Source organism: Alosa pseudoharengus, unplaced genomic scaffold (genome assembly GCF_046254945.1).
Source record: "Alosa pseudoharengus isolate Yale_2024_CS ecotype anadromous, Long Island Sound unplaced genomic scaffold, YU_APseudo_1.1 YU_APseudo_1.1_scf_2, whole genome shotgun sequence".
NCBI lineage: Eukaryota > Metazoa > Chordata > Actinopteri > Clupeiformes > Clupeidae > Alosa > Alosa pseudoharengus.
The window spans coordinates 2,448,382-2,476,135 of NW_027468663.1; the positions used below are offsets into that span (position 1 = coordinate 2,448,382).

The 27,754-nt window shown below is 41.7% G+C and overlaps 1 protein-coding gene across 5 annotated transcripts in view; it reads right to left on the reverse strand.

Moving 5' to 3' along the window:
- atr (ATR checkpoint kinase) overlaps nucleotides 1-27,754 on the reverse strand; it is a 197,147-nt gene that overhangs the window by 70,287 nt on the left and 99,106 nt on the right. For all 5 annotated transcript variants that reach the window (XR_012988518.1, XM_076293382.1, XM_076293381.1 and 2 more), the window contains exons 27-29: nucleotides 17,638-17,824; nucleotides 15,833-16,008; nucleotides 15,488-15,652 (exon numbers count right to left, since the gene is read on the reverse strand). Coding sequence is in view for 4 of the 5 variants with exons in the window: in XM_076293382.1 (XP_076149497.1) it covers nucleotides 15,488-15,652; nucleotides 15,833-16,008; nucleotides 17,638-17,824 (528 nt within the window). In the remaining variant the exon portion in view is untranslated. The remainder of the gene's footprint in view (nucleotides 1-15,487; nucleotides 15,653-15,832; nucleotides 16,009-17,637; nucleotides 17,825-27,754) is intronic.

Below are 27,754 nucleotides of genomic sequence, written 5' to 3' on the forward strand. Positions count from 1 at the left end.
ATCTTTTGAGACCTAAGTGCGTGGGCCCTGGTTGAATTGATGTGGAATGACCCCTTTAAAAACTATCATTAAAAAATGTTACTGCAATGAGGAATATTATTGTTTTCCCTGCAAGAACATTTTACATGATGAACACAATATAAAAGACTAAGGGTGTGAGCTTGTGAACATATTTTGCCAGAGATAACAGGAGTATGTGTGCACTGTAGCCAGAGCAAAGTCAGAAGCACAAAGTGAGCAGTCAGGCCAAGGTTAATTAAGAAAATATTTGGTTATAGCCAACCAATAACAGTGTTAAGCAATACCTTTAAATGTAGAGGATATAGATAGATAGATAGATAGATAGATACTTTATTGATCCCCATGGGGAAATTCAAGGGTCTCAGTAGCATACAGACATCACACACAACATGCACTTACAGCAGAAATGGTAAACATAAGTATAAGTATAAGCATATAACTAAACTCCACTGTACAATAAAGACAGTAGAAGATAAGAAAGATAAGAAAACTAACAAAACTAAATACTAAATACACTATATAAATTAAATTAAGAAAGTCCAATGTGCTTGAGGGTGATCAAGCATAAGACGCTTGTAGAAAGTCCAATGTGCTTGAGGGTAATCAAGCATAAGACGCTTGTAGTGACAGGGCCGGGTCTGGTAAGGTGCTAAAGGGAGTGAGTGTCATGGTGAAGGTGCAAAAAGTAGTCCAACCAAAGTACTTTAGTTATGCGTGCATGGCAAGGTGCTCAAGAGAGTGAGTGTCATGGTGAAGGTGCAAAAGTCCAACATTAGTCCAACAGTGCAACAGTGCAAGAGTAAGGTCTATAGACCAGCATAAATAATATGGACAAATAGGAGAGTAAAGTATAATGTAGACAAGGTAAAATAAAAAAACTATTTCAGTGCAAGAACAGGTTGAGGTAATAGGGTTATAGCCATTCATTCATTCATTCACTCATTCATTCATTCATTCATTCATTCAGTATTGTAGCAGAAGCCTGACCGCAGCCATTGATCATGTGTGCTAATATAGCATGAAAAACATTGTAGCAGTAAAACAGTAGTGAAAACATTAGGCTGTGTACATTAGTAAAACAGTAGTACAATAGTAGTAAAACAGTAGTGGGCAGTCAGTACTCAAACATGGAGAGGGTGGAGAGGCAGACAGACTTAGCAGAGAAGTATATCTATCCTCTTCCCTTTAGTGAGGCATTGAACAGTTCAATGGCCCTAGGAACAAATGACTTCCTCAGCCTTTCAGTTGTGCATGGCAGTGAGCGAAGTCTCCAGCTGATCAAGCTCTTTTGCTTTTTGATAGTGCTGTAGAGTGGATGACATTCATTGTCCAAGATGTTGATCAGTTTGTTTAGGGTCCTTTTGTCAGATAATGAAGTGATGCACTCCAGTTCAGCTCCCACTACAGAGCCAGTCTTCCTTACCAGCCTGTCAAGTCGCCCAGCATCCTTCTTCTTTGTGCTTCCTCCCCAGCATACCACTGCATAGAAGAGGGCGCTGGCCACAACAGACTGGTAGAACATCCTGCGGAGCTTGCTGCACACATTGAAGGACCACAGCCTCCTCAGGAAGTACAGCCTGCTCTGTCCTTTCTTGTAGAGTGCATCAGTGTTGGCATATTACTGTAGCATTTACAATCTCAATATTGTTGAGCATCTGATTGGAATACTTTTTCAAAGACTAATATGTATTGATAATGATAATGATCATTACGATAAAGATTTGCAAATTGTGAAATACTGTGGACATGCCTGAACAGACGGGATAATACATTGCATTTGGTACCATTTATAGTGCATCACATTACACATAACGTTAGTTGCATTGATTAAAAACTGTAATAATAATAGACTACATCGGGTGGCATAGCAGGCTATCAGTTCCCCTGACAAGAGTTTGCGATAAACAGAAATTGTCTACATTTATGTACGGAAAGAACCTAGCCTACACTTATCTCCCTCGCACATAGAGCTCAATGGATCATACCCAAAAAAGTTCAACGGATTGGCCTACCTTATCAGCGTTCGATTGTATCACTATAATCCAAAAATACTTTTAGACCGTTCTTTAGTCCTCCAGACGTGTGTTAAGCAAACAGGCTAATAAGACAAGTGTGTAGGCTACAATATAAACAATGCAAAACTCATGGCTGACGCATCTTTTTGAGCCGTCACTGAGACACAGAAAGTTCTCAAGAACACTATAAGGTCTGTAAACATTTAACAATTTAACAACAAAATTCACATTCTTTCATGGGAACTAATATTTGTAGTTGCCTTAAAAAAGAAAATGAATATCCCATTGATGGTATGTAATATACTCAAGACATTTTTTTTGGGTGAGGAGGTCATCCAGCACCAAAAATGGAATGTACCTTATTTGAACAAATACACTTATCTGTTCAAAAGTTATGATAAATTTACTGATCAGTGTAAAAATGTGATTTAGAATGTTGTCAGAATGCAGAAAATACATACAATGTGCACTAGAGCAACCATTTCACAAGGAGTATCACATCAGAAAACAATTGGCTCTTCAAGAACCACCATTATGACCGGCACTAAAATACAGTAGCCAATTTAACTACATATTTTACATACTGTTTTGCCTTGTTTTTTTTTTTTGTTTTTTTCCAAGAAAGACAAAAAAAACTAACATAAATAGTTTTAATTTAACGTCAGTGATTGCGTGGTTATCAATTTTTAATACATATATTTTGAAGTGATTATTTTGTCTTTATGAAAAAACATCTTGGAGTACCCCAAAAGAGTCCACGTACCACCAGTGGTACCCGTACCACAGTTTGAGAACCACTGCACTAGAGTGTTAGGACCTAACAACAGACAATAGTTTGAATTAATTTAACTTATATGAATAAACCAATTATTTGTATATGAATCATTCCAAAACTTGTACGTTATTGAATTCATATATTAATCATTCATGAATAGGCTACATATCAGTCAGTTAGGCAGATAGGCTGAAATGTGTTGGTCTGTTTATCTGTCTCATGATGGTCTGTGCAGTGGAATAACTTCATGAATGGCCATAATGAGACAGAAAGTGTTTATGTAATCACTATTTGAGTATTTGTCATAAAAACAAATCAAAAAAACTAATTAAGACAAATTTAATCAACGCAAATTAAAGGGAAACTTGGCAGGATTTCCCCCTCTGCTGGAGAAATTGCGCATTATGCTATTTCAAACTGTGGGAAAAGGTAACGATAAAGCACATGGATATGTTTACAAGCTAGCGAACGGTTAGCAAAAGTTTGGCAGAACTATGTGGATGTTACAAGGTAAGAAACACAATTTAAAACGAGTTTCTTGTTTCTCACTTCTCTTTCCGGGACGGTAGTCTCAATGTTGCAAGGTTGGTTTTCCGCCTGGGGACGCTAGGCGCAGCGGGGAAAGTCACCATTTTCACCAGAACAGGTCATTTAACCATCCAAATGATTTCTAAACGGGTTTATTACGTTGAAATAGTTCCCCTTTAAGACAAATTTACTCAACGCACTGACAGACAAATTTGCTTGCGTTTTGGACAAATTTGCTTACTATACTGGCAGACAAATTTGCTTGTTTTCAGGATGAGACGTCTTAAAATAAGTCAAACTCTAATACTGATACACTGTCAGATGATATTACGAGGCAGCGCTAGGTACAGTGGGTCCCCGTTAAAAATTGACACTTCATTCACGATCATGGTGAATGGTGAAATGTAAGTACAACTGCAGCCGCTTGGGGGCAGCATAGTCCGCTGTAGCGTTTCACGGTCGAACCAGACGGCACATTCGACAGCAAGGGCTGTGATTGGCCGAGTTTTCAGTGCGTTTCTCTGTGTTTTTAGCAGCCCCTGCAACATGCTAGTCCACTGTAGCCTAAGCCTTGTACATAATGTTAAACATAGTTTTGGATTCAGTGGCAAGATTTCTTGATTGTACAGTGTCTGTCTCTCAGTAATGTTTTAAAATGAGAGCTTCGTCAGCTGGCAGTAGGCTACTTTGTCAGTAGTCATGAGAAGTTCGCTTGCTAACAGAACATAAAAATGCTGCCCAGAAACCTTGTGAATAGTTCTGACACTAACGAGGTTGAAAATATAGCCTTTGCCTACAGCATCTCCTTAACAGTAATGTTAACAAAATGACAGCATTCACATGACAAAGGAAAACGAATCCGGTCACTCAAGACTGTGCCGCAGCCGTGGGGCAGAAGACGCTTGGTGGCCGTCCACAACGTTATAAACTTAACCTAAATAGTCGGCTGCTGTAAGCTACAATCGGATTTTATTGTATACCCCTGTTGTCTCAATGATAATAACATCTCATTTCCGACTATATTTCAAAGTGTGCCGTTCATTTGCATTATTAACATAACATCGTATTTTGTCATTTTTGGCGAAGACATGCATTCCGTTAGGGATATTGAACATATTTAACATTCTCTAACCATCGTGATTTCGAATTGGTGCAGTTGTCAGCACCATTATTCTTTTGCTCTTTTGCATTGCTCTATGCTGTTCTATGGTGCTTTCTGCCTCTTGGTTGCGCATGCATGTTTTCGTGATGTTTCATAGAAATCCATGTATAATGAGCGCATAAAACGACTTGTTTTGGGACATTAATCTAGGCTATACGTTAAGCTTTAAGGATTGTATGTCCTTAATTTATTTATATAGGCCTATTTAGGCTAGGCTACTTGCGCAAACCCTGGATACTTTTATTGCCACACAACAATATTGGTGGTATTTGTTACATTAGCTTCAAAAGGCACCGCTTCAGAAAGCTGCACTGCTTGTGAAAGAAGGGGGTGGGGGAGGGGAGAAAGCTTGAGTAGCCGAGGGAGACGCCGAGAATGATCGGTTGAAAGCGGAGGTCAACAACCTCAAACGAGAGCTTCAACAACTCCGAGAGACCAGCCACTTGGAGAGCCACAGAGACATTTTACAGGAGATGAGAGCTGGAATCGGAGAACTTCAGGCGACGCTACGTGAGCAGAGAAGTTATTCGACGCCTGAGAGACCAATCCCCAGGTGCACCTCGACACCAGCTCCAGAAACGTCCTCCTTGCAGATGTCTCCATTGGCCCTCTCCGTCACACTCAACGACAGCATCCAAGTTCCTAGTCAACACGCAGACGTGACCTTGCGGGATGTTGGTCCCGAAGACCACGCTAAGATTCACCAACAGAGCTACGGCCAAGAGGGCAGATACGGATGTCTGCTCTTCAGGTCCATCGTCACAGAGGAACACTATAAAGCCTGGAGCAAAACCACCAACTGGGATGGAGCGAAGGGCAAGCGAGCACTGCCGCAGAATGTGAAACACTTTGTGGTCTCAACACTACAACGAAAGTTCCCTGCTATGGGGAGGAGTGAACTATAGGACTGCATCAATAAGATCAACGAATTCCTCCGCACAACATGCAGATCTTCCCAGGGATTCAACGTGCTTTAAATTTAGACTGTAGAATGTTGAATGTAGACTGTTCATTATTTCAATAAATACGTTTTCTCTGAAGCACTTTCCCGACTTCGTCTTACTATAGGCTAAGCATATCATGGAGATAGAGTAGAAAACTGGATTTAACTAAACAAATGTAACTAAGTAAACTGATTGTTTACTCTACAGTAGGCTATGTTCCCCCTCTCAGGCTGTACAGTAGGCCTATTGAAAGTAGACTAATGAGCTTAGACACATTAGCGCTTCCAGCCTAATGACTTTCACACATGAATGATTTACAGTAGACACATTAGCGCTCCACGCAGTGGCGTAAATATAGTTGGTGCAGCAAGTGCAGTCGCACCAGGGCCTGTGACCTCCGTCGCTACCCCCGCAATGCAATTGCTGGAAAATTCTATACCGGTCCTTTCTGACTACCTGCGTGCCTTTGACAAGGCCAAGACTACAGCGCAGACACTCGCAAATAAATGGGGGTTCAGAGTACATTTGAAAATGTTAGAGCACGGAGAGTGAAACGTCACTTTGACGAACTATCGGAAGATGAACGCTTAACAAAGGCGAACACTTTAACAGGGGGAATTAATTGGGCATGAATAATTGTGCTGAACGGTATTTGTCAATGAGCAGAAACACACACGACATTCAAACTATTGATAAGATGTACTGGTCTGTATCTATAGGCTAACATTGGACAAATAAATGACACTGACTCGCCAAATCCTGACTCAGGAAAAAAAACATTTTCTTGCTTTGCCGCAAACTCAGCAATGAAATCATAGGCCAGTTTGCAGGTAGCCTAATGTCTTTTTCATTGAAGGGAGAGCCTCTCCTGTGACATGGAGGTGCGCAAATAGTTTTTAATAGCCTGTTCGACTTCGAAAAGCTTCGTTCACCCGATGCCAGTCACTGATCGCAATTTCAAAGTTCGGAAAGCTTCATCTTTTTAAGTTTTAAGTGCAGTGGCCCCTATCTGCCCCCTTTGGAATTATATCTCGAGCCTATTATAAGATCCAGTGCGTTATGTCCTGGGATTCGGATGTGCTCAAAAAGAAAAGAAAAAACACTTTTTTATAGATGGTTATGAGGAGCAATATGAGAGAGAAATTTGATGATCATTGATCGTTGTTTTGGGACGTTAAGCCTTTTCCATAGGCGTCAGTAAAGGAGATTAAAGAATGACCATTTTTTTATACGAAAATATTTCTTAACTACAAAAACTCAGTGTCTAAAAACTCAGTGTCATTCAGACTCAACCCTCTTGTTGTTTTATTATCTTTTTCGTTGTCGTTTGAACGTTGGCAAGCAGGCATGTTGCGGTTTCAATTTAAGTGAAATTTCTACAGTAGGCCTACAACATGCTGTTAGGCTGGGCTACTGTCAATGTACTTGTACAGGTAAATGTTCAACAATTGCTGGTGTACAGGTTATATAATCAATTAGCTAAATCATTTGTCCAGCTGTTTAAACATTTTTTCGTGCTACATTCGAACGCAAAAGGTGCTTTGATATATTTTTCGTTTGAACGTCGGCAAGCAGGCATGCTTTGGTTGCAATGAATGAGGATAATTGTTTTTTTTTGCATTATTTTGAATATGACTCGCTCCAGTCTCAACAGCACATACTTTTTCCACACGCTAAGTTCTAACACACATATCCCCTCTCGCTTTCTCTCTCTCCATCCCTGCACACGGTGCTTTCTTAAAGGAGCTGCACCATTTTACAACAATTGCATCTACATTTTCATATTAGAATGTTTTGTCAAGTGTAAGCTTAAACTACCGTGATCAATTTAAGTTCCTGTGCCCCCGCTGCGTCATGGAAGCAGTAAGTCAGTCGCATCAAAAATAGTAGTGGCACCCAAGTGACACCTTGTGGTTGTTTGTGTCAACTGCAGTTTGTGCCATTTCTGCCGAGAAAATGGGGATCGTGATTCCTGAAGGAACCCGTCCAAACTTAACAGGGACCCACTGTAAGTCTGATTATAGTCAAGTCAAGTCATTTTTATTTATAAAGCACATTTAACATGTACTTAGTACAATCCAAAGCGCTCCACACACAAGACATTGACACATAAAGACAAACAATGCTGGACGGAGCGGCATAATCGCCAGCGTACCTGTGACATCACACCAAGACATAGGCTACACAAATAAACAGACAGACAAATAGACAGTGACAGTAAAGCAAGCCTGTCTTTACAAAGACAATAGGCTTACAGAACAAGACCAGACATAAAACATAAAACAAACGGACTCAGCGCTCATGCAGACAAAGACAAACAGAAAAACACTCAATAAGTCCGCAGGCAGGTGATCATGCTTCGCCAGCAGTTTAGTCCACAAGTCCCCTTTCAGCCCGGTGAGTAGATCAGCCAGCAGATTAGGGGGCGGTGGCCGTGGCGGTGGGCGGCTCTCTCTTCTCTCCGGCATGGTGATTAAAAAATCGCTTGCATGATGTTCCTGTACGTTGCTCCTGGACAGTCCAGTGGCGAAACATAGGCCTGCAGCTATATGGCAGAGGTGTGAAAGTTGGCAGGCGGTGGCAGACGGTGAGTTTGAGTTCCCTTGGCAGACGATGTAAAAGTTCATACCAGCATCTTCTCAAGGTGAAATCCTGACACAGCTTGTGCGTTGACGTCTTGATGGTTGACGATAGTGGATAGCTAGTTAGTTAGCTAGCTAGCATCACTACGTCGACATCCAGACGTCGGATGACAGTTCAGCTCAACTAACACTTAAAAGCTCAGTCAGCTCGGGGTCTCGGACTAGGCTAGCGACAAACCTACAGATGCTCATTATGTTCATCTTCACACTTCTACAGGACACATTTATACATAAAAAGACGAAAAAGACAAACATTCAAACATAAACAAGAAGCTAGACGGAGCGGTGTGACTCGCCAGCGTACCCATAACCTAGCAACTGAAAACAATAGCAACTAGATTTTTTTATCTTGATATAAGATGACTCACAATTGGTTAGATTTTATCAGAAAAGCAGTTTTTGCAGTCTAACCTTGTACCTTTTCGGAAGATGCTAGAACAATCAAAGTATCATTCTGTGTTATTTAAATTCAGTATGTTCATATCTATATTTAGGCCTGTCGCGATATGCAATAAATCAATAAATCGCATGATAAATAAAAAATGAGCTCGATAATTTTTCCGGCCGCGATAATTTCCATTTGCATGCTTGTTTGTTTTCCTTGTCTCTCTACCAAAGAGACTGGATGACCACTCTGGTGCATCGGTGACCCCTCTTAGTTCCTTAGTGTAACGAGAAGTGAACCCTTGTTTCAGTCGTCTTGTCAGCCGCATGGTCTCTGTGTGGGGAGGCGGGGCTTCTGGCGTAGCCTATACAGAGTGCAGCAAAAGAGCCGCGTGAGGAATATAGCCAGAGAAAAAGCTAGTTGACAGTTGGAGGAATAAAAAAAAGAGATGGAATTGGTTTCAAAGCCAAACGCGACCTGAGCGAGTCGGTATGTCGCATTTGTTGTAAAACTGTAGCAACTAAACGCGAGGCATTCCAGCCTACGAATTTAATAAAAAGTGTATCATGCATAATTAAAAAATAACTCAATTTAGGCTACTTGGCTACGCAAAAAGGTTTCCATTACAGCACAGTGAACGTTCAATGAATGAATGAAAGCGGCTGCCTTGTCTCGCAATAAACAGCGAGTGGAAATCCTGACACTCTTTCAACTACATGAAGAAAAACTATGCAGTTTTGGCAATTTCTTCACTGTTTTCTCGCTTTTTGCCGCAGGTTTCTCTGCAGAGCTCCCCCTACAGCTTCAGAGTATGTGATTTAAGACAGTCTACCGTTTTCCTCTTTCCCCAGGGATTAAAGTGAAAAAAAATCGTTTGACTGAACTTTTTTCAGGCCATAAGTCATACGTTGTTCATATCTACCTATAGAGATAGCACCCCTTTTGCGGTCGCGACCTATTGGTTTTTAATGTACAAAAAGATGCAAACAGATAGATAGATAGCAATGTAAAGCACCAAATAAACACCAAAACGAGGCTACAGGGTACTCTTAAGTTACTATATAATTAATGCCACCTACAGGTGAATGCATAGAACATAACAATCCTATGGTTTGTGTACCCTGTAGCCTCGTTTTAGCCGCCAATGGCCGCCATGTGAATAAGGCGAATTGAGAGTGTTCTTGATTGAGATTGAGTTTTCCTGATGAACAAAACAATATTTCAATACCATCCCTGACCATTGCTGATTAGACATTGCTGTTCTTTTCTACTGCAGCAATATTGTAGCAAGGCTTTAACTTACAGTCTTATTTATTTACTTCAGGCCAAAAGTGTTTAAAGGGGAGATTTTTTTCTTGTTAATATACAATTCAACACCAAGTAAAATCTATAAAATCAAGTTTGCAAGACTTCACATTTCCTCATCAAAGTAATGAATCAGAACAGTCTAGATATTGTTCATATTTCCATTTGTTGCCTCATCCGCATTTAATGAAAACATGGTAATTTTGAGTTTTACAGACAACTCAGTTTTCCAATGAGCAGCAATACTGTGTGTGCTCATGCAGGTCTGCGCATCTGATAACGACAATCTGGAGAGGGCGCTTTTGTCTTCAGCAACAGATTGTATAAGGTTGACAAGAGGTTGCGATATGGTGAGGGACAGGTCGTGTTGCGCTATGAAAGAACATGCGTAGCCTACTTTCTAAGCGCAAAAACGGTCAGCCATAGATAGACGTATAGCCTACCTCTGTCGTGGTGGCTAGTTGCACTAGTTGTCTTCTGATTGTTGGCGTGCTAAAACGTTTTCCTATTGCATCCATAAACAATTTTCCGCGCAAAAGCAAACCCCTGGCACTTTATTTTTTTACACCATGGCTTGTTAGTTCTCCCCCATTTCCAACAGCCGCCCATCTCCATTTATTTTTTAACTTTTGACACCTGTGCCTTCCTTTAGCAACGCATCCATGACAGCTAGTGGCCTTGCCAAATAGACGCACTCAAATCATGACACTAATATGCGAGGTTCTGGTGGGCCTACTGGTTATGGTTTTGTGCTATACATTAATAATAGCAAAGTTTTACGCTCACAACCTACTGTCGTTAAAAGTGAGGCCTAAGCAAAATAGGCTACAAGTCTGTGCGTCACAAACACGACTGACCGACCCCCTTACTCAACAGTTTGCGATATTATTATTTTATGTTAACACGCTCAGTCAAAACCTTCCGTCGCATATTGTGAACAACATTGTTGTACATGTCAGACGGGATAGGCATAGGCTACGGTTTATATTGCGTCGCTTTACACATAATGTTAGTTGCATTGATTAAAAACTGTAACAATAATAGTACATCGGGTGGCATAGCAGGCTCTGTTCACCCAAAATGAATGACCTCCCCTGACAAGAGTTCGCGATATAAGAAATTGTCTACATGATGCACGGAAAGAACACAGCCTCCGAATTCGCACATAGAGCTCACAATTAGAGGGTGACACGGGAAGCAATTTTCACTCCCATCCCGAGCCCGCACAAATACTCCAGTCATATCCCGATCACGTGACAGCCCCCCAAAACATTTCTGTCCCGCAAAATCCCGAGAGAAAGACTCCCGAATCCCGTTCCGCTCCCTATGTTGATGTCTAAAGTTATCCGACTGTTAGGCTACAGTAGCGTGCGGTGACCATACATTTTGGTAGGGCAGAAAGCCTTGTCTAACTTTTCTTTAATAGCCGATCATTTTGGGCTACATTAAAATTACATATTTTACAGGACTTTGCTGTAGGCTATGCTTAAATCATTTCATAGTTAGATCTCATCCCATCAGTTAAGTTTGCACCGTTCTCATCACGTAGTCTCACCAGCGAAGCATAGCAAAGTTGTTGCTATGAGTAAACAAAACTATTTTTTGTGTTCCGCCAGGGTTATGCGATAAATATATTGAGGAATGCGATCGTCGAGGTGCCATGTCCCAACATTGCATGACACTATTAAACTCAACGAGAATCGCTTTCCCGGACAGCTCGTGCAATTGAATAGAGCTGTCCTTTGCTGACACTTTCGCCTGTAACTGTTTCTTTGCTGAAGCTGATTGATTGTGAACAGGGCAGCTGCTTGTCTTGCTCTGATAGGCTACCAATCAACAACAAACGTTTTATGGGTTGTAATTGGTTCTCTTTTCTAAAACGAAATGCCTCACGTCTTTGGGCGCACTCACTGCATTGCAGCGTCATTTTTTTAAATTGATAATCTCCCGTTTATTATTTCCTGTCCCGTCCCAATCATGTCACCAACAGTGAAATTTACTCCCGTGCTGCGGGAAACCCGCGGGAATACCGTGACCCGCGGGAGTCCCGAAAAATTGTCACCCTCTACTCACAATATAATATCCAAAAAAGTTAAACGGATTGGGCAACCTCATCAGCTGTCTCGATTGTGTCACTATAATCCAATTTTTAGACCGTCCTCCAGACGTGTTCTTTTTTTTAAGCAACCGCCCCAGGCCAATGAGACAAGCGTGTAGCTACAACATAAACAAAGCGAAACTCATGGCTGACGTATCTTCTTGAGCGGTCTCTGATTGAGACACAGAAAGTTCTCAAGAACACTATAGGTCTTTAAACATTTACCATCACATACATTCATTCATCGGACCTAATATTTGTAGGCTAGTTGCCTTAAAAAAAGGAAAAGAAAAGGTGATAGACCCCCCCTCCTATTTGTTTTCTCACCGGATCTGCATCGATCTCAAATATGACATTTCTAAAATCGAATTGACAGAAATCCGTCGTACGACGGAGAACTCTAATCCTTGTTTCCCTGTTCTTCCGACAACGGCTTACTCGCTTTCTGCTCCTTTTCACTGGCTCTGCCATGACTAATGTCTGAGAAACTTCATCGCTACCTTCTTCTAGCCAGTGCCTGGCATGCATGTGTGTAGTGCAGTGAAGCAATTTGGCTGCGACCTATGGCTGTGAGCCTTTCTGTCTCTGAGGCCGTCGACCCAAAGTTGCAAGGGTGTTTTTTCCGCTCACAGGCGCTAGGGGGAAGCGAGACGGCCACCATTCAACCTGAAAAAAGTCATATAACCATTCCTATGACTTCGAAGCTGTTCAGTTAAGGTAAATTAAGCTAAAAAATCTGCATAGTTGCCCTTTAATAGTGAACCATCAAATACTGCCCAAATTTCAGTGCCCATCAGTCCCAACATTTAGCAATATAATCAAACAGTCCAAAAGTAAATTAAATCCCAAACCAAACCGAAATAGCCTATCGGTAGGCTTATGCTGCTCCAAACGAAACGCAGGCCTCTAGTGCAGCCTAAGTAGGCTAAATAAAAGACCCTGGCCATAATTTGAGGATTTACGCATTGTGTATGCATTGTGTTGTGTTGCCGTGTTTAGTTGCTACTGTTTTACAACAAATGCAACATTTATTCCAGTGAATTTTGTGTTTGTTAACAAAAAATGCACTTGAATAAAAACCAGAGACTGAAAGTCCATTTCATGTATTGTTTTGTTCAATAACTGTGGATATTTAAAATGTCCTCCAGTTCCAGTGTTAAATATTCTTTAGAAATAAGTGTATCAAAAGTGTATTGATATTTGAAAAGGTGTTTATATTAGATGAAAATGGTCTCAGAACGACAATATTATTGTTTATCACACTAATTTCTGGGACAATTTATTGTCCAGCAAAATGTATTATTGTGACAGGCCTATCTATGTTCATGTTTAAAAGCCCAGTTTGCAGTATACTTCCTTAAGCCAAATTTGTAGTTTAAAAATACAAGCCCGAGAGTCGAGAATCTGTGACCTTAAAATTGAAAATGAAATCGAATAGAGGATTTGGAGAATCCCCTAGTAGAATATACTTTTAACCTAAAGTGGTAGGGTCGCAAACAGGTTTATCCAGCTGGGGGTACAACAACAAAGAGATTGGAGGAGGATATAAAGTAAATGGGAAGACACAAAACATTTAATAAAGGGTTTAATTCTTTTTTTTTACCATCACTTCCTTTTTGTACACATATTTGTGAATGTGTGTGTTGTCTGTATGCTACTGAGACCTTGAATTTCCCCTGGGGATCAACAAAGTATCTATCTATCTATCTATCTATCTATTTTGCATTTTGTTACTTTAGATGATGAATGAAAAAGCTGACAATGCATTAAATATTGTGTTGATGACCATACATTTATTTTGAACACCTTTTGTCATTTCAAAGTAAGGCCAACTTTTGCACGAATCCAGTGTTTCCCATACATTGACTTATTTGTGGCGGCCCACCACAATATCAAGATTGACCACCACACAATGATTTTCCAGGTTGTACTAAATTGTGCTTAAATTTGGTTAGTATCATAACCACGCTGTGCTAATTGGGGGCCAAGCAGCAAAGCCGTTTATTTGCCCGGCACTGTTGTAATCCCTGGACCGACCTGAGTTCAATGACTCCTATTACGTCACTTTCCGCCATATTGGACCTCCGCCATATTGGATTTAGTCCAAACTCTACGAAAAGTTTCAGCGGTTACAAATTTCATCCGATTTTCACGGAACTTGGCGGAGATGATCTTCTTCCTGAGCCACACAAAATATACTTGTCAGATTTTTCAATTTCAATTTTGTTTGCCCGTGACAGCCAATCAAATACGGTGACGAAGCCGCCAAACAGGAAGTGGACTAACATCTCCGTGACGCTTTCAGTTAACATAACAAAACTCGATACCATTAGTCAGGACACTGTCCCAATCACTCAAAGCAATTTTTATGCATATACATTGAACGCTCTAGCGCCACCACCAGTTCAATGCTGGACATGCGTTCATGCGCGTGATCCTTGACTCTTTTGTCTGATTTTCACAATTGAGGTAGCGTCTGAATCCTTGGACCATCCCGAGTTCATCGACTCCTATCCAGTCACTTTCCACCATATTGGATCTCCGCCATATTGGATTGAATACAAACTCTATGGAAAGTTTCAGCGGTTACAAATTTCATCCGATTTTCAAGGAACTTGGCGGAGATGATCTTCTGACCGAGCCGCACAAACGATATTTTTGTCAATTTTTTTAATTTCAAGTTTATTTGCCCGTGACAGCCAATCACACATGGCTATGATGCCGCCTAACAGGAAGTGGGCTAACATATCGGCTACGCTTTAATGTATGAAGTCCAAACTTGGTACAGGGACTTGGTATCTGATTGTGAGGACGAACTAGGAAATTTACATCATTTGGCCTCTATAGGGGGCGCTGCAATACAGGAAGTGAGCTTGTATCTCAGCAACGCTTTGATGTACAAAGTCCAAACTTGGTTTAAGGACCTGTTACTATATTGTGATGACGCACTAGGAAATTGGCATCATTTGGCCTCTATAGGGGGCGCTGCAAAACAGGAAGTGAACTCGTATCTCAGCAAGCTTTGATGTATGAAGTCCAAACTTGGTATAGAGACATGGTACCTGATTGTGGGGACGCACTAGGAAATTGGCATTATTTGGCCTCTACAGGGGGCGCTGCAATACAGGAAGTGAGCTTGTATCTTGTACGCTTTGATGTATGAAGTCCAAACTTAATACAGAGACAAAGTAGCTGATTGTGAGGACATGGAAGGAAAGTGGTCTCATTTGGCCTTTAGGGGTGCTGTAATAGACAAATTGAGCTCACATCTCAGCAACTCTTTGGTGTATGAAGTCCAGGGACATGGTAGCTGATTGCGAGAACGCACAAGGACATTGGTGTAATTTTCGCCTCTAGGGCCACTATAACAAAGAAAATGAGCTTATTTCTCAGCCATTCTTAATCCAATTGCAATCAAACTTGCTGTGAGTGCTTGCTCATGCCATGGCAACGCCATTCCTTCTATAGCGCACTGCTTGGCCCCCACATTGCTGCTTGCAGCTATATTTTGTTTAAAGCTGTCGCATTCAAGTTAATTCTGCAAACCAAACACCACAAATGGAATTCAATTCTCTGGGAAACACTGTAATCTGTAATAGTGGTGGCACCTACCTGGTCCGATTCCAGTTGAATAGCCCGGTCATAGCAAGCAGTGGACTCACGGAGCAATCCAATACTCTCATGTTCTAGGATCTGCTCTCTTAAAGAGGGCTCATCCCTCCGCAAAGCATTCACACCTCGTACCCCATCTGGCTCATGCATGGCTGCATACAGGGTCTGTGGAAAAGAATAAAAGCAGAAATGTAGAAGTCATACACTTACTGGTTTTATGCAATACACTTACTGGTTCCATGCAATGGTCACAGACTTTAGAAAGGGAGAAAGATCATTTTCATTAGGCTATACTGGGTTAAAGCCCCTCTCCTCTACTGGGTAGATAACAGAATCCACACCAACCTGGAGAAATGTAAGATGGTCCTGGATGTTCTGTTTGTTTTGCACTATGAAGGACTCAAAGTGCATTACTGCACGTGTGTATGCTTTGGAACGGAAGCAGGCTTTAGCCAAAAGATCCTGTGGAATGTCAGTAAGGAAGTGCGACACTTTCTCATAGTCTTCGTTGTTTTCTGGGCCTAATAAATAGCATACAAACATACAAAAACATGTATAACAGGTACAATTGTGAAACTACTGCAAATACACCTCAACATATATCTCCAAGTTATACCTGTAAAGAATTTTAATGTGTATAATCTTTACAAAGTCTCCAGAGAAACTCATGAACACCATACCTCAGAAATGACTAGAATTCATTTTCGAGGATCTGCAAGGTGTGCTTACATTGAAAGTTTACCAGGTAAGTTATCTCATATTTATTTCAATAAATCAAGTATTTCCAGCACTCCTACTTTAGTGCCCCTTTTCACTGTCTTTTGGTGTGACCCATTTACCCAAGTAAATTATTTTTTTGTCAATATTAACTTTAAATCTATGTTACCATGTTGCAGTGAGCATATTTTGGTGCTAGCATGTAGCCACAAGACTCAGCTAAGTGCATGAAACCTCATATGGTGTGACCCCATATCATATTGTGTGACCAGAGTGCACTACACAACCGATTGTATGTAGCCTGGCAACGGCCTTAGATCTACTTTCAGGGAGATACTACTTTGGAACACCATAATTCACTAATATTTCTATTTCTAATCAGCGATGAGAGGGGATGACGCTATAGTTTTAAAATCGAAAGTGGCTGTGGTAAATGCCTGCAAACACCAAAAATGGAAGAATGTGTACATTTATTTACAGCTAAGGTAGGCCCACATACATTGTTTCCTGACTGCCAACGCTGTCTATTGTCAGTTTGTAAAGTTTAGGCGAAGTAAGTAACGCTAGGAATCCCAGATCAATGTGATTGGTTGGGCTGGACCAATGATTTCAAAGTTAACGGTATGTCTATGCCCGTCACCATGCTAGTGTCGGAAAGATTTCCCAATTGTATGTGTCCAGACTCCATTCACGAAGTGAATGAGTTTGGATTTAACCAGGCTAGATTGTATGAGCATTGGGGCAGCCGTGGCCCACTGGTTAGCACTCTGGACTTGTAACCGGAGGGTTGCCGGTTCGAGCCCCGACCAGTGGGCCGCGGCTGAAGTGCCCTTGAGCAAGGCAACTAACCCCTCACTGCTCCCCGAGCGCCGCTGTTGTAGCAGGCAGCTCACTGCGCCGGGATTAGTGTGTGCTTCACCTCATTGTGTGTTCACTGTGTGCTGTTTGTGTTTCACTAATTCACCGATTGGGCAAATTTCCCTCATGGGATCAAAAAAGTATATATACTAATACTTATACAACCAAAAATGCTTGTAGCCTAATGTGCACAGAGGGGAGGGGCATGTCTCATTTTAGAGAGAGTACGGGGCAAAAAGGGGGAGCGTGGATCAGTGTGCTGTACATATACCTGAGTTTAAATTGTATCTATTTCCGAAACACCATTTGTAAACATAATGTTTTTGTGGAAATTAAGGACATTTAAATTTCATCAATTGCACAGCCCTGGCATCAATACTGATCTTCCTGAGAAAGAAACATAAATAAAAGAGACAGATAGGCAGATAATTTAACTACCTGAATATCTAGGTACATCTGTGTTAAATAGGTCATGTAAATACAGTATGTGCTAAATGCCAGATAAATAATGTACTTGAATATGTTAGATTTGTGAAACATGTCAGTTGCAAAGAAAGCTGGTGTGGGCTGCTTACGGTTAGTTTGGACAGGGGGCTTGTTTCTTCTCAAGCTTTGCATCATATGGCGGCCCCACAAGGTCAGGTGGTCCAACATGGAGAAGACTGTCTGGGTGCTCAGCTGGCTGAGGCTGGATGTAGTTTCCTGCAGGCGACTTAAACGTTGGTCATCCTCTTTAATGACTGCCATAATCTCCTCTGTCACCTAGAAAACCATACCAACCACACCATATCAGCTGTTGACAAAGACAGAGATGGCATACTCATTTGAAATTAACAGCACAGGTTGGATGTGAGCATGTGCATAACTCCCTCATTTGATTCTTGCTTTCTCTGAACTTATGGGCAAGATCACGTGCATGTTAACATCTAGGGTAAAAAATAAAACTTTAAACACCTCTACAAAACACATCTGGTATGAGTAACCTGTTTTGTAAACTTTAGATGATTGGTAAAGTTTGTTTCTATGTGCCCTAGATCAAAGCTTACAGCATTCTGAAGATAATTACAAGTGGAGTGTCAGGCAGTATAGATTTATGCTCTTGAAAAGCTCATTTATCTTAAAGTAATTATGAAAGACATTGCCAACTTTTTTCTCATTCTATTCTTGTTTTATGTTGCACACATTTCCCTTGATATGGTTTTGACATGAAAATGAAGAAAAAATATATCTAAAAGGGGTTTAGAAGACTTTTAAAATGTGCTGTTCTGTAACTACGTTACGGTAAATCCGTTACCATAAAATAATGTTTTTTCCCCCTCCCTCAATGGCATTAAGCTCAAAAGAGAAAATAATTTCCAAAAGAAAGTGCCATGGTAGGACACTTGATTTAGTATATTTCATTAAAAAATGTTCATGCAAGTATAGGAAATATTCTCAGATTAAAGGAGAATTTCGGTGTGATATTGACCTAAAGTGTGTTGAAACATGATACTGAGTGTGAACTTTTGTCTCATAGCTCATCTCGGCTTGTCCCTTGCACTAGTTAGCCGATGCTACCAACAGGTTTTCAAAGGGGGTGCCTCGGGCTTCAGCCTAGCCATGCAAATAAATCACTGTTTTACACCATTTATGAGGCTCAAAGTAGCTCCACGCTTCATTGGTAGACTTCCGAGGGCCCTGACATTTAAAACGAGACATTGAAAACTTTGAAAAAGCACTGGTAGTTTATTTACAAGACGATTTATACAGACAGTACCTTCAGGAAGTTTACCGTTCGCCACCATCTTGAATTTAGTCACGATAAGTCGAGCGACAAGTCCGAATGAACAGGTATGATAAGGGATCAGATTCCAAAAATAATTCTGGGGAAATGCATGGATTCCAGTTCCAGCAACTGGAATCCATGCATTTCCCCAGAATTATTTTTGGAATCTGATCCCTTATCATACCTGTTCATTCGTACCTGTCTTGTTTTAAATGTCAGGGCCCTCGGAACAGGGTTCTAAATTAACTTTTTTGATCACCAGCCAATGTGGCTGGTAACTTTCTAAAGTTACTAGCCAATCAGAATTTCTACTAGCCATTTTTTTCCCGGTGAAAATTATATTTATAATTATGAGTTTATGAGATGAGTGTCACTGAATGCATTTGATCATTTTATTAACATTGTTGGCATGAATACATACCACAAAATATACACAGAAAGTGCAAACACTTAATTTCATGTTTGGGATCTCTGTCGATATCCTCATCCCCTGCTTCATTCCTCTTCTCGCCCCCATAAGTCTGTCCCAACCACCGCCGCATTTAGTTTAATCTTAACTTAATAAAAAGGAGATATCCATTATCATCAACAAGCCAGCTGGAACCTGCCACTTGTTTTCTCTCCCTCTCGTGTGTGCTCAGACGCGTTCTCAATTAAATGCAGTATAGGGCCTACGTTCAAGTTCGATCTTTATAGAGAGGACCCGAAAAGTATCATCTTTATGTAACATGCTGTTGATGATACTAACAAGAGTGAAAAACCGTTTGCAGTACAGCTACTATTTATTGGCTAAATGTTGGTCCCTCGGTCTCTACGCACAGTGCGTGATGCGTGTGGTGGTGATTACTGATCAGGCAACTGTTTTAAACTGTTAATTTTCGCCTATAGATACAAGCCCCTCATGTTCTTCTCCATCTTCAGCTAACTCCATAGACAAAAAAATAAACGATCTAGCTGCTTCAGGTTTTGTGGCCTCCGCTACATCAGCCTCCCACAAAGGAAATAGGTAAACACAATGCGTTAATATTTCGTAACGTGTTATGTATTTGTGTTATGTACATGTGTTATGTACTTTTTACTTAAGCCTACCTTACTGGTTAACTCCCTCCTCTTTCAGTCTATACTCCCTGCTCTGGCTCCGTTCGTTCTTCTAATTCCTTTAGTTTTCTGGTAGAGGCTCCGTTCGTTTCAGTCTCTCGCGCTGATTTAACTGCAAACTGCGCGCAGCCAATAGGCGTATGAAACATAATCACGTAGCATTATGGCACAGTGGTCATGGGAAATGTAGGAAGTACTGCCAGGGCATATATGACCGAGAACAGAGCCGTATGCATCATGCACGTAATGCCTCACGCGTCAACGGCCAAACTGGCTAGTACATTTTTATTAACACCCGCCAAAATGAATTTTAACCCGCATTTGGCGGGTTGGCGGGTGTTAATTTAGAACCCTGCCTCGGAAGTCTACCAATGAAGTGTGGAGCTACTTTGAGCCTTCCTAAATGGTGTAAAACAGTGATTTATTTGCATGGCTAGGCCGATGCCTGAGGCACCCCCTTTGAAAACCTGTTGGTAGCATCGGCTAACTAGCGCCAGATTTCGGAGTGCAGGGGACAGGCCGAGATGAGCTATGAGACAAAAGTTCACACTCGGTATCATGTTTCAACACACTTTAGGTCAATATCACACCGAAATTCTCCTTTAAAATGTGTAACTCCATTACCAATATGGAGTTACAGCAAAGTCGCAAAATTCTGTGATTCATTGTTTTTTGTGTTATTAAGCGTTATTTGCTGGCGAGTGACCTCTCTCAGCACCCCATTAACACCCAAATGAAAATGGTTGTTGTCCCAGGCATATGTGATTTTACCAACCAGAACGGGTGGGAGGTTGTGCTTAGTAGGTCGTCGTATGCAGTGCAGTGCAGGGGCATGGGACGAAGAGACCCCAGAAGAGTATCAGTTTTCTGGGATTGATCAATGACATGGGGCTTCACTTTCCTCCCTAATATCCATTGCTACTGGGGAACCAAGACTCTGCAGGGATCAGGGAGTGTTGACCAACTTATAAATACATATTGTGTAAACTTTTTCTCCGTTGACATTCTCGTTGTCAGTAGTTTCTTATTATTTCAAGTTTGGCAATGCAGCCAGAAAGACTTTGGAAAAAATCTATCACAACAGCTGGCAGGCATTTCCGTCGAAATTTCAGCCTCACCTTCAGCTGCTCCAATTACTACTCTGTCGTCTTTTCATCAAGTACATATTCCTGTACAGCAGGGCCAAAGAAAAAATGTTGGCTTTGTTATAAAAAAAAATAATACCTAATACAGGTAACACTAAAGTAGCTTGTATGGCCCGGAGTAGGTGACTTTTTGGTAAACAAAATTGCCGTCCGATTTGGCATTCTGCAGAAGGGGATGCGTTTCGTAATGAGTCGTAGGTCTTCTGTGTTCAACCTTCAGGTTCCCTACCCCACCTTTCCCTATCCTCCTCTGTGTGGGTGTGAGTTTGTGTGTATATGTGTGTATGTGTTTATTATGACCGCCGCTAGCGAAGCTAGTGAAGCGGTCATATAGGGATTGTTTTTTTTTTTTTTTCGTCATCTACTTCCTGAAATTTTGGTCAACGATACCCGGGGCACCGAAACACCGGGGCACATGAAATTTGGTGGGTATGTAGCCCCACTAGACTTTTACGGAAAAATTTTGTTTGGTCCCCGGGGGCCACTCCCCCTCCGCGCTGGGCCCCCCGAAACCCAAAAAATGCAGTTTTTCCTAAATAACTACCTGAACCGTGGCACCGAGGATGAAGAAATTTTTACGGTATGTTGGTCTCAAGGGCCCACATCAACCTAGCCCATAATCACTCATTTGTGATTTGCACCCCCCCGGTAAAAAATGAAAATGCAATATCATTCTGCTTTAATCGCCCCTCTCTTCAGTAAAGACGTTCAGAACTGCACCAAATTTTATGTGTATGATTAACCTGACATTCTCTGGGGGTATGCCAAGTTTCGTAGAATTTCATCCATGGGGGGGTGTTTATCGGACATGCTTGTTTTTTACTGCAGGTAGGCTACGTTAATCCTATCAATAGCAGAACGTAGGTAAAATAATGTTACCGTTGAGTGATGGAGGCCAATTTGATTATTGATGTATTTGTAGAAAACCATAAATGCGTTTATAGGCTACCAAGCAAATCGATAACAGCACTAATTGTATCTTTTGACTGTCATCTCATTTGCTTATGACCATAACCTAGGCTACTAACAGGAGCTAAGTGAGCTAGCCACAACACGTTCGCTACGTGATGGTTTTTTAATGGAAAATAAATAGGCTACCTGAAAGATAACCTTTCTATGATGCACCCTAAACACCGGGCTGGGACATTTCTGCTCAAGGTCTCAAAAAGCATCTGAGTCAACGTTCATTCCCAAACACCCATATAGGCTACTTCAATCCTCTATTTTCAAAGGTGATTCAAGTAAGGAAGAGCATGGCTCAAAGTAAAGTAACTGAAACTACATAAATTCGTCAAAGTGAATAATTTGTGTCAACTCGCCGCAATGTAGATATATTAACGCACCCGTGATGATCTACATCTCCATTTAAACCAGATGTTTTAGAGCGCACGTTGAGATGTATTCAGGGCAGGGCTGTACCTACACATATTTGTTGCACATGCTACAAAAATCATTCTTTGCGATGGATGATTTAGTACCAACGTTACACCGGTCAGATACAGTTTTGCCTATGGCTATTCCGTGAGACTGAGGCGCTTTTTGTTTGTTCGAAGTGCGTGTTTAGGGTGTGAGAGGGGAGTCAATGTGCTTTGATTCCAGCTTGGTAGTTGTAGTCTATGCGATTAAAAAACACGTGTGTGTGAAGTATCCAAACAATGATAACGCTTTCATTATGGCTGCTTTAGCCACAGACCTTGAGCTACTGTACAGTGGGTTGGGTTCCATTTAGAAGTGTCCACTTCATTCGCCCTTTCCGTGATTCACAGCTACGTGAAATGTATTACTACTGATATGCAAAACTATTAACTTTTCGCCAAGAGGTGGCAGCTTGATACTGTAAGGTGTAAGCCATTGGTTCCAAAGGAGATTTTATTTGGGTCGCCAGCATAGCCTAGTGACAATTTGTGTTGTGTAATAGGCCTAGCATAGGGTCTACCTTATATAGCTTATAGTTTGTTAACAGTCACGGTTTTGTCATAACTCCCTCTATGCATTTTTGCATTTAGAATAGCTCTAAAACCGGGGGGCGAAAACGGCACAGGGGGGGCGCCAGTGCGTGGATATCTCAATCGCAAAATTAAACAATATTTCTATCGGGCGCCTACCATGGACTAGGCTGGGTGAAAATCAAAAGATTGCGTCAAAAGATTGAGCTTAACCATGGACCTCATGGTTGCAAAATGCAAGGGAACATGAATCAGCATATTATTTGCACAAACAATAACGGACAGTAGCTCTTCAACTTTGCCCGTTAAAATGTGTATGAACAGTCTCGCAACGCATTTCATGAAGGCCCTTTTGGACATGTCAGTTATTTGCACCACTGGGTAAAACGGCATTTTGTTTTAGACTACTGGTATTTAATTTGTGCATTGACAATAAAGCTGAATATCATTTGAACTAGATGACTAAACTTATGCATATGTAGAAGAAGAAACATTCCCAAAAATCCATGACATGACCTCTCTTTTTGATGGCTGTTGAAAACTGCATGGAACTGACAGGGATTGTTTTGTTTAATAATAAATAAATAAATACATTATGCTGCTACCTTCTGCTTTTCCCAAATACAATGTAGCCTACAGGTGTACCTTTCATCAGTCCAGTACGTTGCAATGGATGGACTGTGATGAACTGCCCTACTTGTGATTGTTTAGAGATTTTAAAGGTTTTATAACAATGTTACAGATTTTTTGGCCCAGAAACAAATCTATTCACCTTTGAGCACCAGTAGGCTACTTTGTGTGCGGAATGTGTGCAAACACACATTCCAAACAAGCATACACACAAAAGTTTCAAGAGTGGGGGATGGAGTAGAAGACGGAGACAAATTCATTAATATAATTTATTTTCGCGGAATGGATGTGCAGGACTGAGTGGCGGTCATATTTTGTACCGCTACGCGGTACATCTAGTTTTCAACAGGCTTGTTCTATGTAATCCACTTTCAAATATTTAGAACACATTGATTTTTGAGTGATGTTGAAGTTGATTGTATTCCTAGCTTTTCATACATAATAATAATAAAAATACATTTTATATATGAAGAGCTCTTTTCCAAAACGCGATAAACGCCATTTTTAAAAAAAATGAGTTTGTCACGTCATTGTGTTGTATACCGAGCCTACTCACTGCTCCATAAATGTTTCTAACCAAATCGCTACATATCCCTGTTTAAATTGTACTGAAAGGTGTCGTTTTACTCCAAACCGCGACAGGCGCTACACTCGTTTCGAGTCACAGTGCGACATATTCTCTCGGCCAATCGGAGTCTTCGAATAGCTGTCATGCGTGAGGTGTGCGTGAGGCGTGAGGTAAACATCGTCAGTGTGAATTAAATACGTCGGAAAAATGGATGTGTTGACTGTGATAAACACTTTTGATGGGTCCGAAGAAGCTGTTAAGCCCGCGCCAGGTGGAAGACGACGGCGTTTAAACGAAGACAACCACGAACATCAACAAACTAAGAAGATACACTACTCTGGTGGAGGACGGATCCCCACCATTGGATGTAAACACACCTCAGCTAAATGCTTTTGCCAAGCAGATAGATTGACACCCGATGACCTTGTCATGAATTTTCAGAAGTTTCATGACAAACCTAATAAGGTGGAACAGGACGCGCCACTTCTTCACCTGATGAGCGTATCTGAGGTAAAACGGCAGCGTCAGAACGACGAAAACCGACAGAAGGTGAGGAATGTCACCGTGAAATACAGCCTGCTGTGGGATGAGCACCCCAACAAATTGCCAGTTTGCAAGGCCACATTCCTGGGTGAGTTTTGGGTGAGTACAGTTTTCATGTTTGGAATAGTTGAAATCCGTTTTGTATGTGATTTTCCTTTGTAGTTACACTGATGGGCGTCATGTTTCATACTATTAGAAGGATTGTTTCTTGGCTACTTATCAGAGAAAAGTAATGATGATACACAACCCTTTATGTGTGTAGTGGATGGCTAAAGCCATTTCTAGACAAAGCGGTGCTAACTGTTTGTAAACTCCAGGGGTGGAAGTGTTCATGTCTTACTGGTGCCACTGGTCAGACGCTTTATGAAATGTAGTAGGAAGGTGTGTGTGTGTGTGTGTGTGTGTGTGTGTGTGTTTATCTCCTTGTCTGATGGAGATAGTGGAGGAGACTGGGGCTGTAAAGCGGTGTTCAGGGAAGGAATCAAGGGGCAGGGGGGAGTGCACACACACACTGTGTGTGTGTGTGTGTTTGTTTATTTGGTGACAGTCCAGGAGGCTTTAAAGTGGTGTTAAGGGAAGCAAGGGGAAGAGGTGTGGTAAAGGGAACGTGTGTGTGTGTGTGTGTGTGTGTGCGTGCATGCATGTGTGTGTGTGAGAGAGGCTTTAAAGTGGTGTTGGTGGCAGAGGGGGCGGTATGGGTTAGGACAGGGGTGGGGAACCTATGTTTCGAGGGCCGGTCCCCGGTATAATTTTAATGTTGTGCAGCTTCACATGAAATGACATATTTTGTAAAGAAATTACATTTGCAATACAATTAAGTTATATTTAGGGATCCTAGAGAATGAAAAAGGTTCCCCAGCCACTTGCTTTGCAGTCATATTTCAGTAATTCTGACCAAAAGGCACTGCACGTATTAGAGAGGCCACCATGCCCACATCGTTTGGTCTACAAGCACATGGCTGGTATCATTGGAAAGCTGAGACCATGTAGATTTTTTTGAAAAATCAGGATAACCCTGTGAAGTTCTCAGAAAGAGCCACAGAGGCTGGAATAAAGTTTTTTTCGCACCAACAAGCGCTTCTTTTGTGCATTGAGATACACGCGCATGGTCAAAGTCAATGACGACATCCCATACGTCGTTTAAAAGCTCTGGTCATTGGCTACAAGAATATGTCCATAATTTCGTTCTTACTTGTAAGAGGCCCACGTGGCTGCCATTCCAAGCTTGCATGTCCAATAGAAAGGTGTAGCTGACCAAGCTTGTCTCTGCCTCGTCTTTGCTTCGTTTCTCGTGATTGGTTCGTGAGACTCAGGGGAGCGTGGGGAAGACGCATAAGTAGGGAGTTCGAAGCCGAATGGTATTCAAAATCACCGATATTCACCGGAAAATCTTTGAAAGTTTTTTATTTCTATTCTATAAACGTTTTGAATATGGAAGCTTACACACTCACAGTTCAACATTGGACTAAAACAACACATATAATCTTGTTCTATGGATTCTTACGGACATTTCAAGACCAGGTTAGCCATATGAATATATTGTTATGGGTGTACACAAGGATTAGAAGGCAATGATGCAGGGGGGGGGGGGGGTTTGAGGGGGGTATATCAGCATAAATTACTTACTGTAGCTCACACCACACAGTTTGACATGGAATGGTGGATACCTTTGGAATCCTGAGACCCGTAGCTTTTTATTGATGTATGGGATGTCAATATTACATGAAGTAATGAGCCTACCCATTGATTTAATACACCCCACCACCCCCCAAATGGCGCGACGGCGTTCCGCTGCGAGTTAACTGGTTAGGGAGTATGGGGAAGGGGAAGTTTGGGATGTGTGTGTGTGTGTGTGTCACGTGTCGTCAGCAGAGCAGAGCAGAGCAGTGGTGCAGTGTGTGTGTGTGTGTGTGTGTGTGTGTGTGTGTGTGTGCGCGCGCGCGCGCGCGCGCGCGCGCATGTGTGTGAGTGCGAAATCTACATTATTGGGTGTCAAAAAAGGTTGCGAGACAATGCTCTAGACTACTTTGCTAAAACTAGGCTACTTGGAACATCAAAAGAAGTGTTTTAAGTTGATTCTGTACTGGACTATGTGTATAGTGTGTATAGTGTGTGTAATGATGTGTATGCATGTTGGTTTTACATTGAAGTCGATCTAATTCATTAATTTACCTTCACTTTACCACAGGAATCAGCAAAGACCGGGCCTCCCGGGTTGCCCGGTATTATGCTGAGACTGCAGAGGCTTGTCCGGAGAGAAGAGGTGGTGCGAGAAACATCGAGGGGAACGACAGTAGAAGGCAACTGATCATAAATCACATCAAGACCTTCACGTGCAGGGCCAGCCACTATGGGCGGAGGGGAGCACCTGGGCGCAGGTATCTGCCAGCTGACCTCAGTGTGCGCAAGATGCATGGGGTCTTTGAGGCTCTAAACCACGCACACACAAGCTACTCCCTCTACTACTCTGTTTTTGCCAAAAATTTCAATCTTGGCTTCGGCCACCCAGCAACTGATGCATGTTCTGATTGTGCCAAATACAAATTCAGAATCACAGATCCGAATATGACAGAAGCAGAGAGGCAGATAGAATCTGCATCATTCATTTTGCATCGTCGTAGAGCTCGTGTTTTCTATGACCTACTAGGCAGAGTTGCGAAGGATTCTGTAGGGCAGCCCTACTACTCTCGTCAGCTGTATCTCTACCTGTTTGGTGTTGTAAGACACCATGGAGAGAATAGTCGGCAGCCAAAAGAGGATGTCCATCTCTATGTGTGGCAGGAAAATCAGGGTTCCAAGGACAGCAACATGATTGCATCTGCTTTGAATGACTGCTTCACAGTTCGCCTTGCCAGTCAAATTTGCAGATCCAAGGGGCTTCGGCTCTTCAGTGACTCGTGCTATGGACAAAACAAAAATATGACCATGGTCTCCATGCTCATGGAGCTAAGGCAAACCTTCCCCAATCTTTGCATCGAGCACACATTTCCAGTCAGG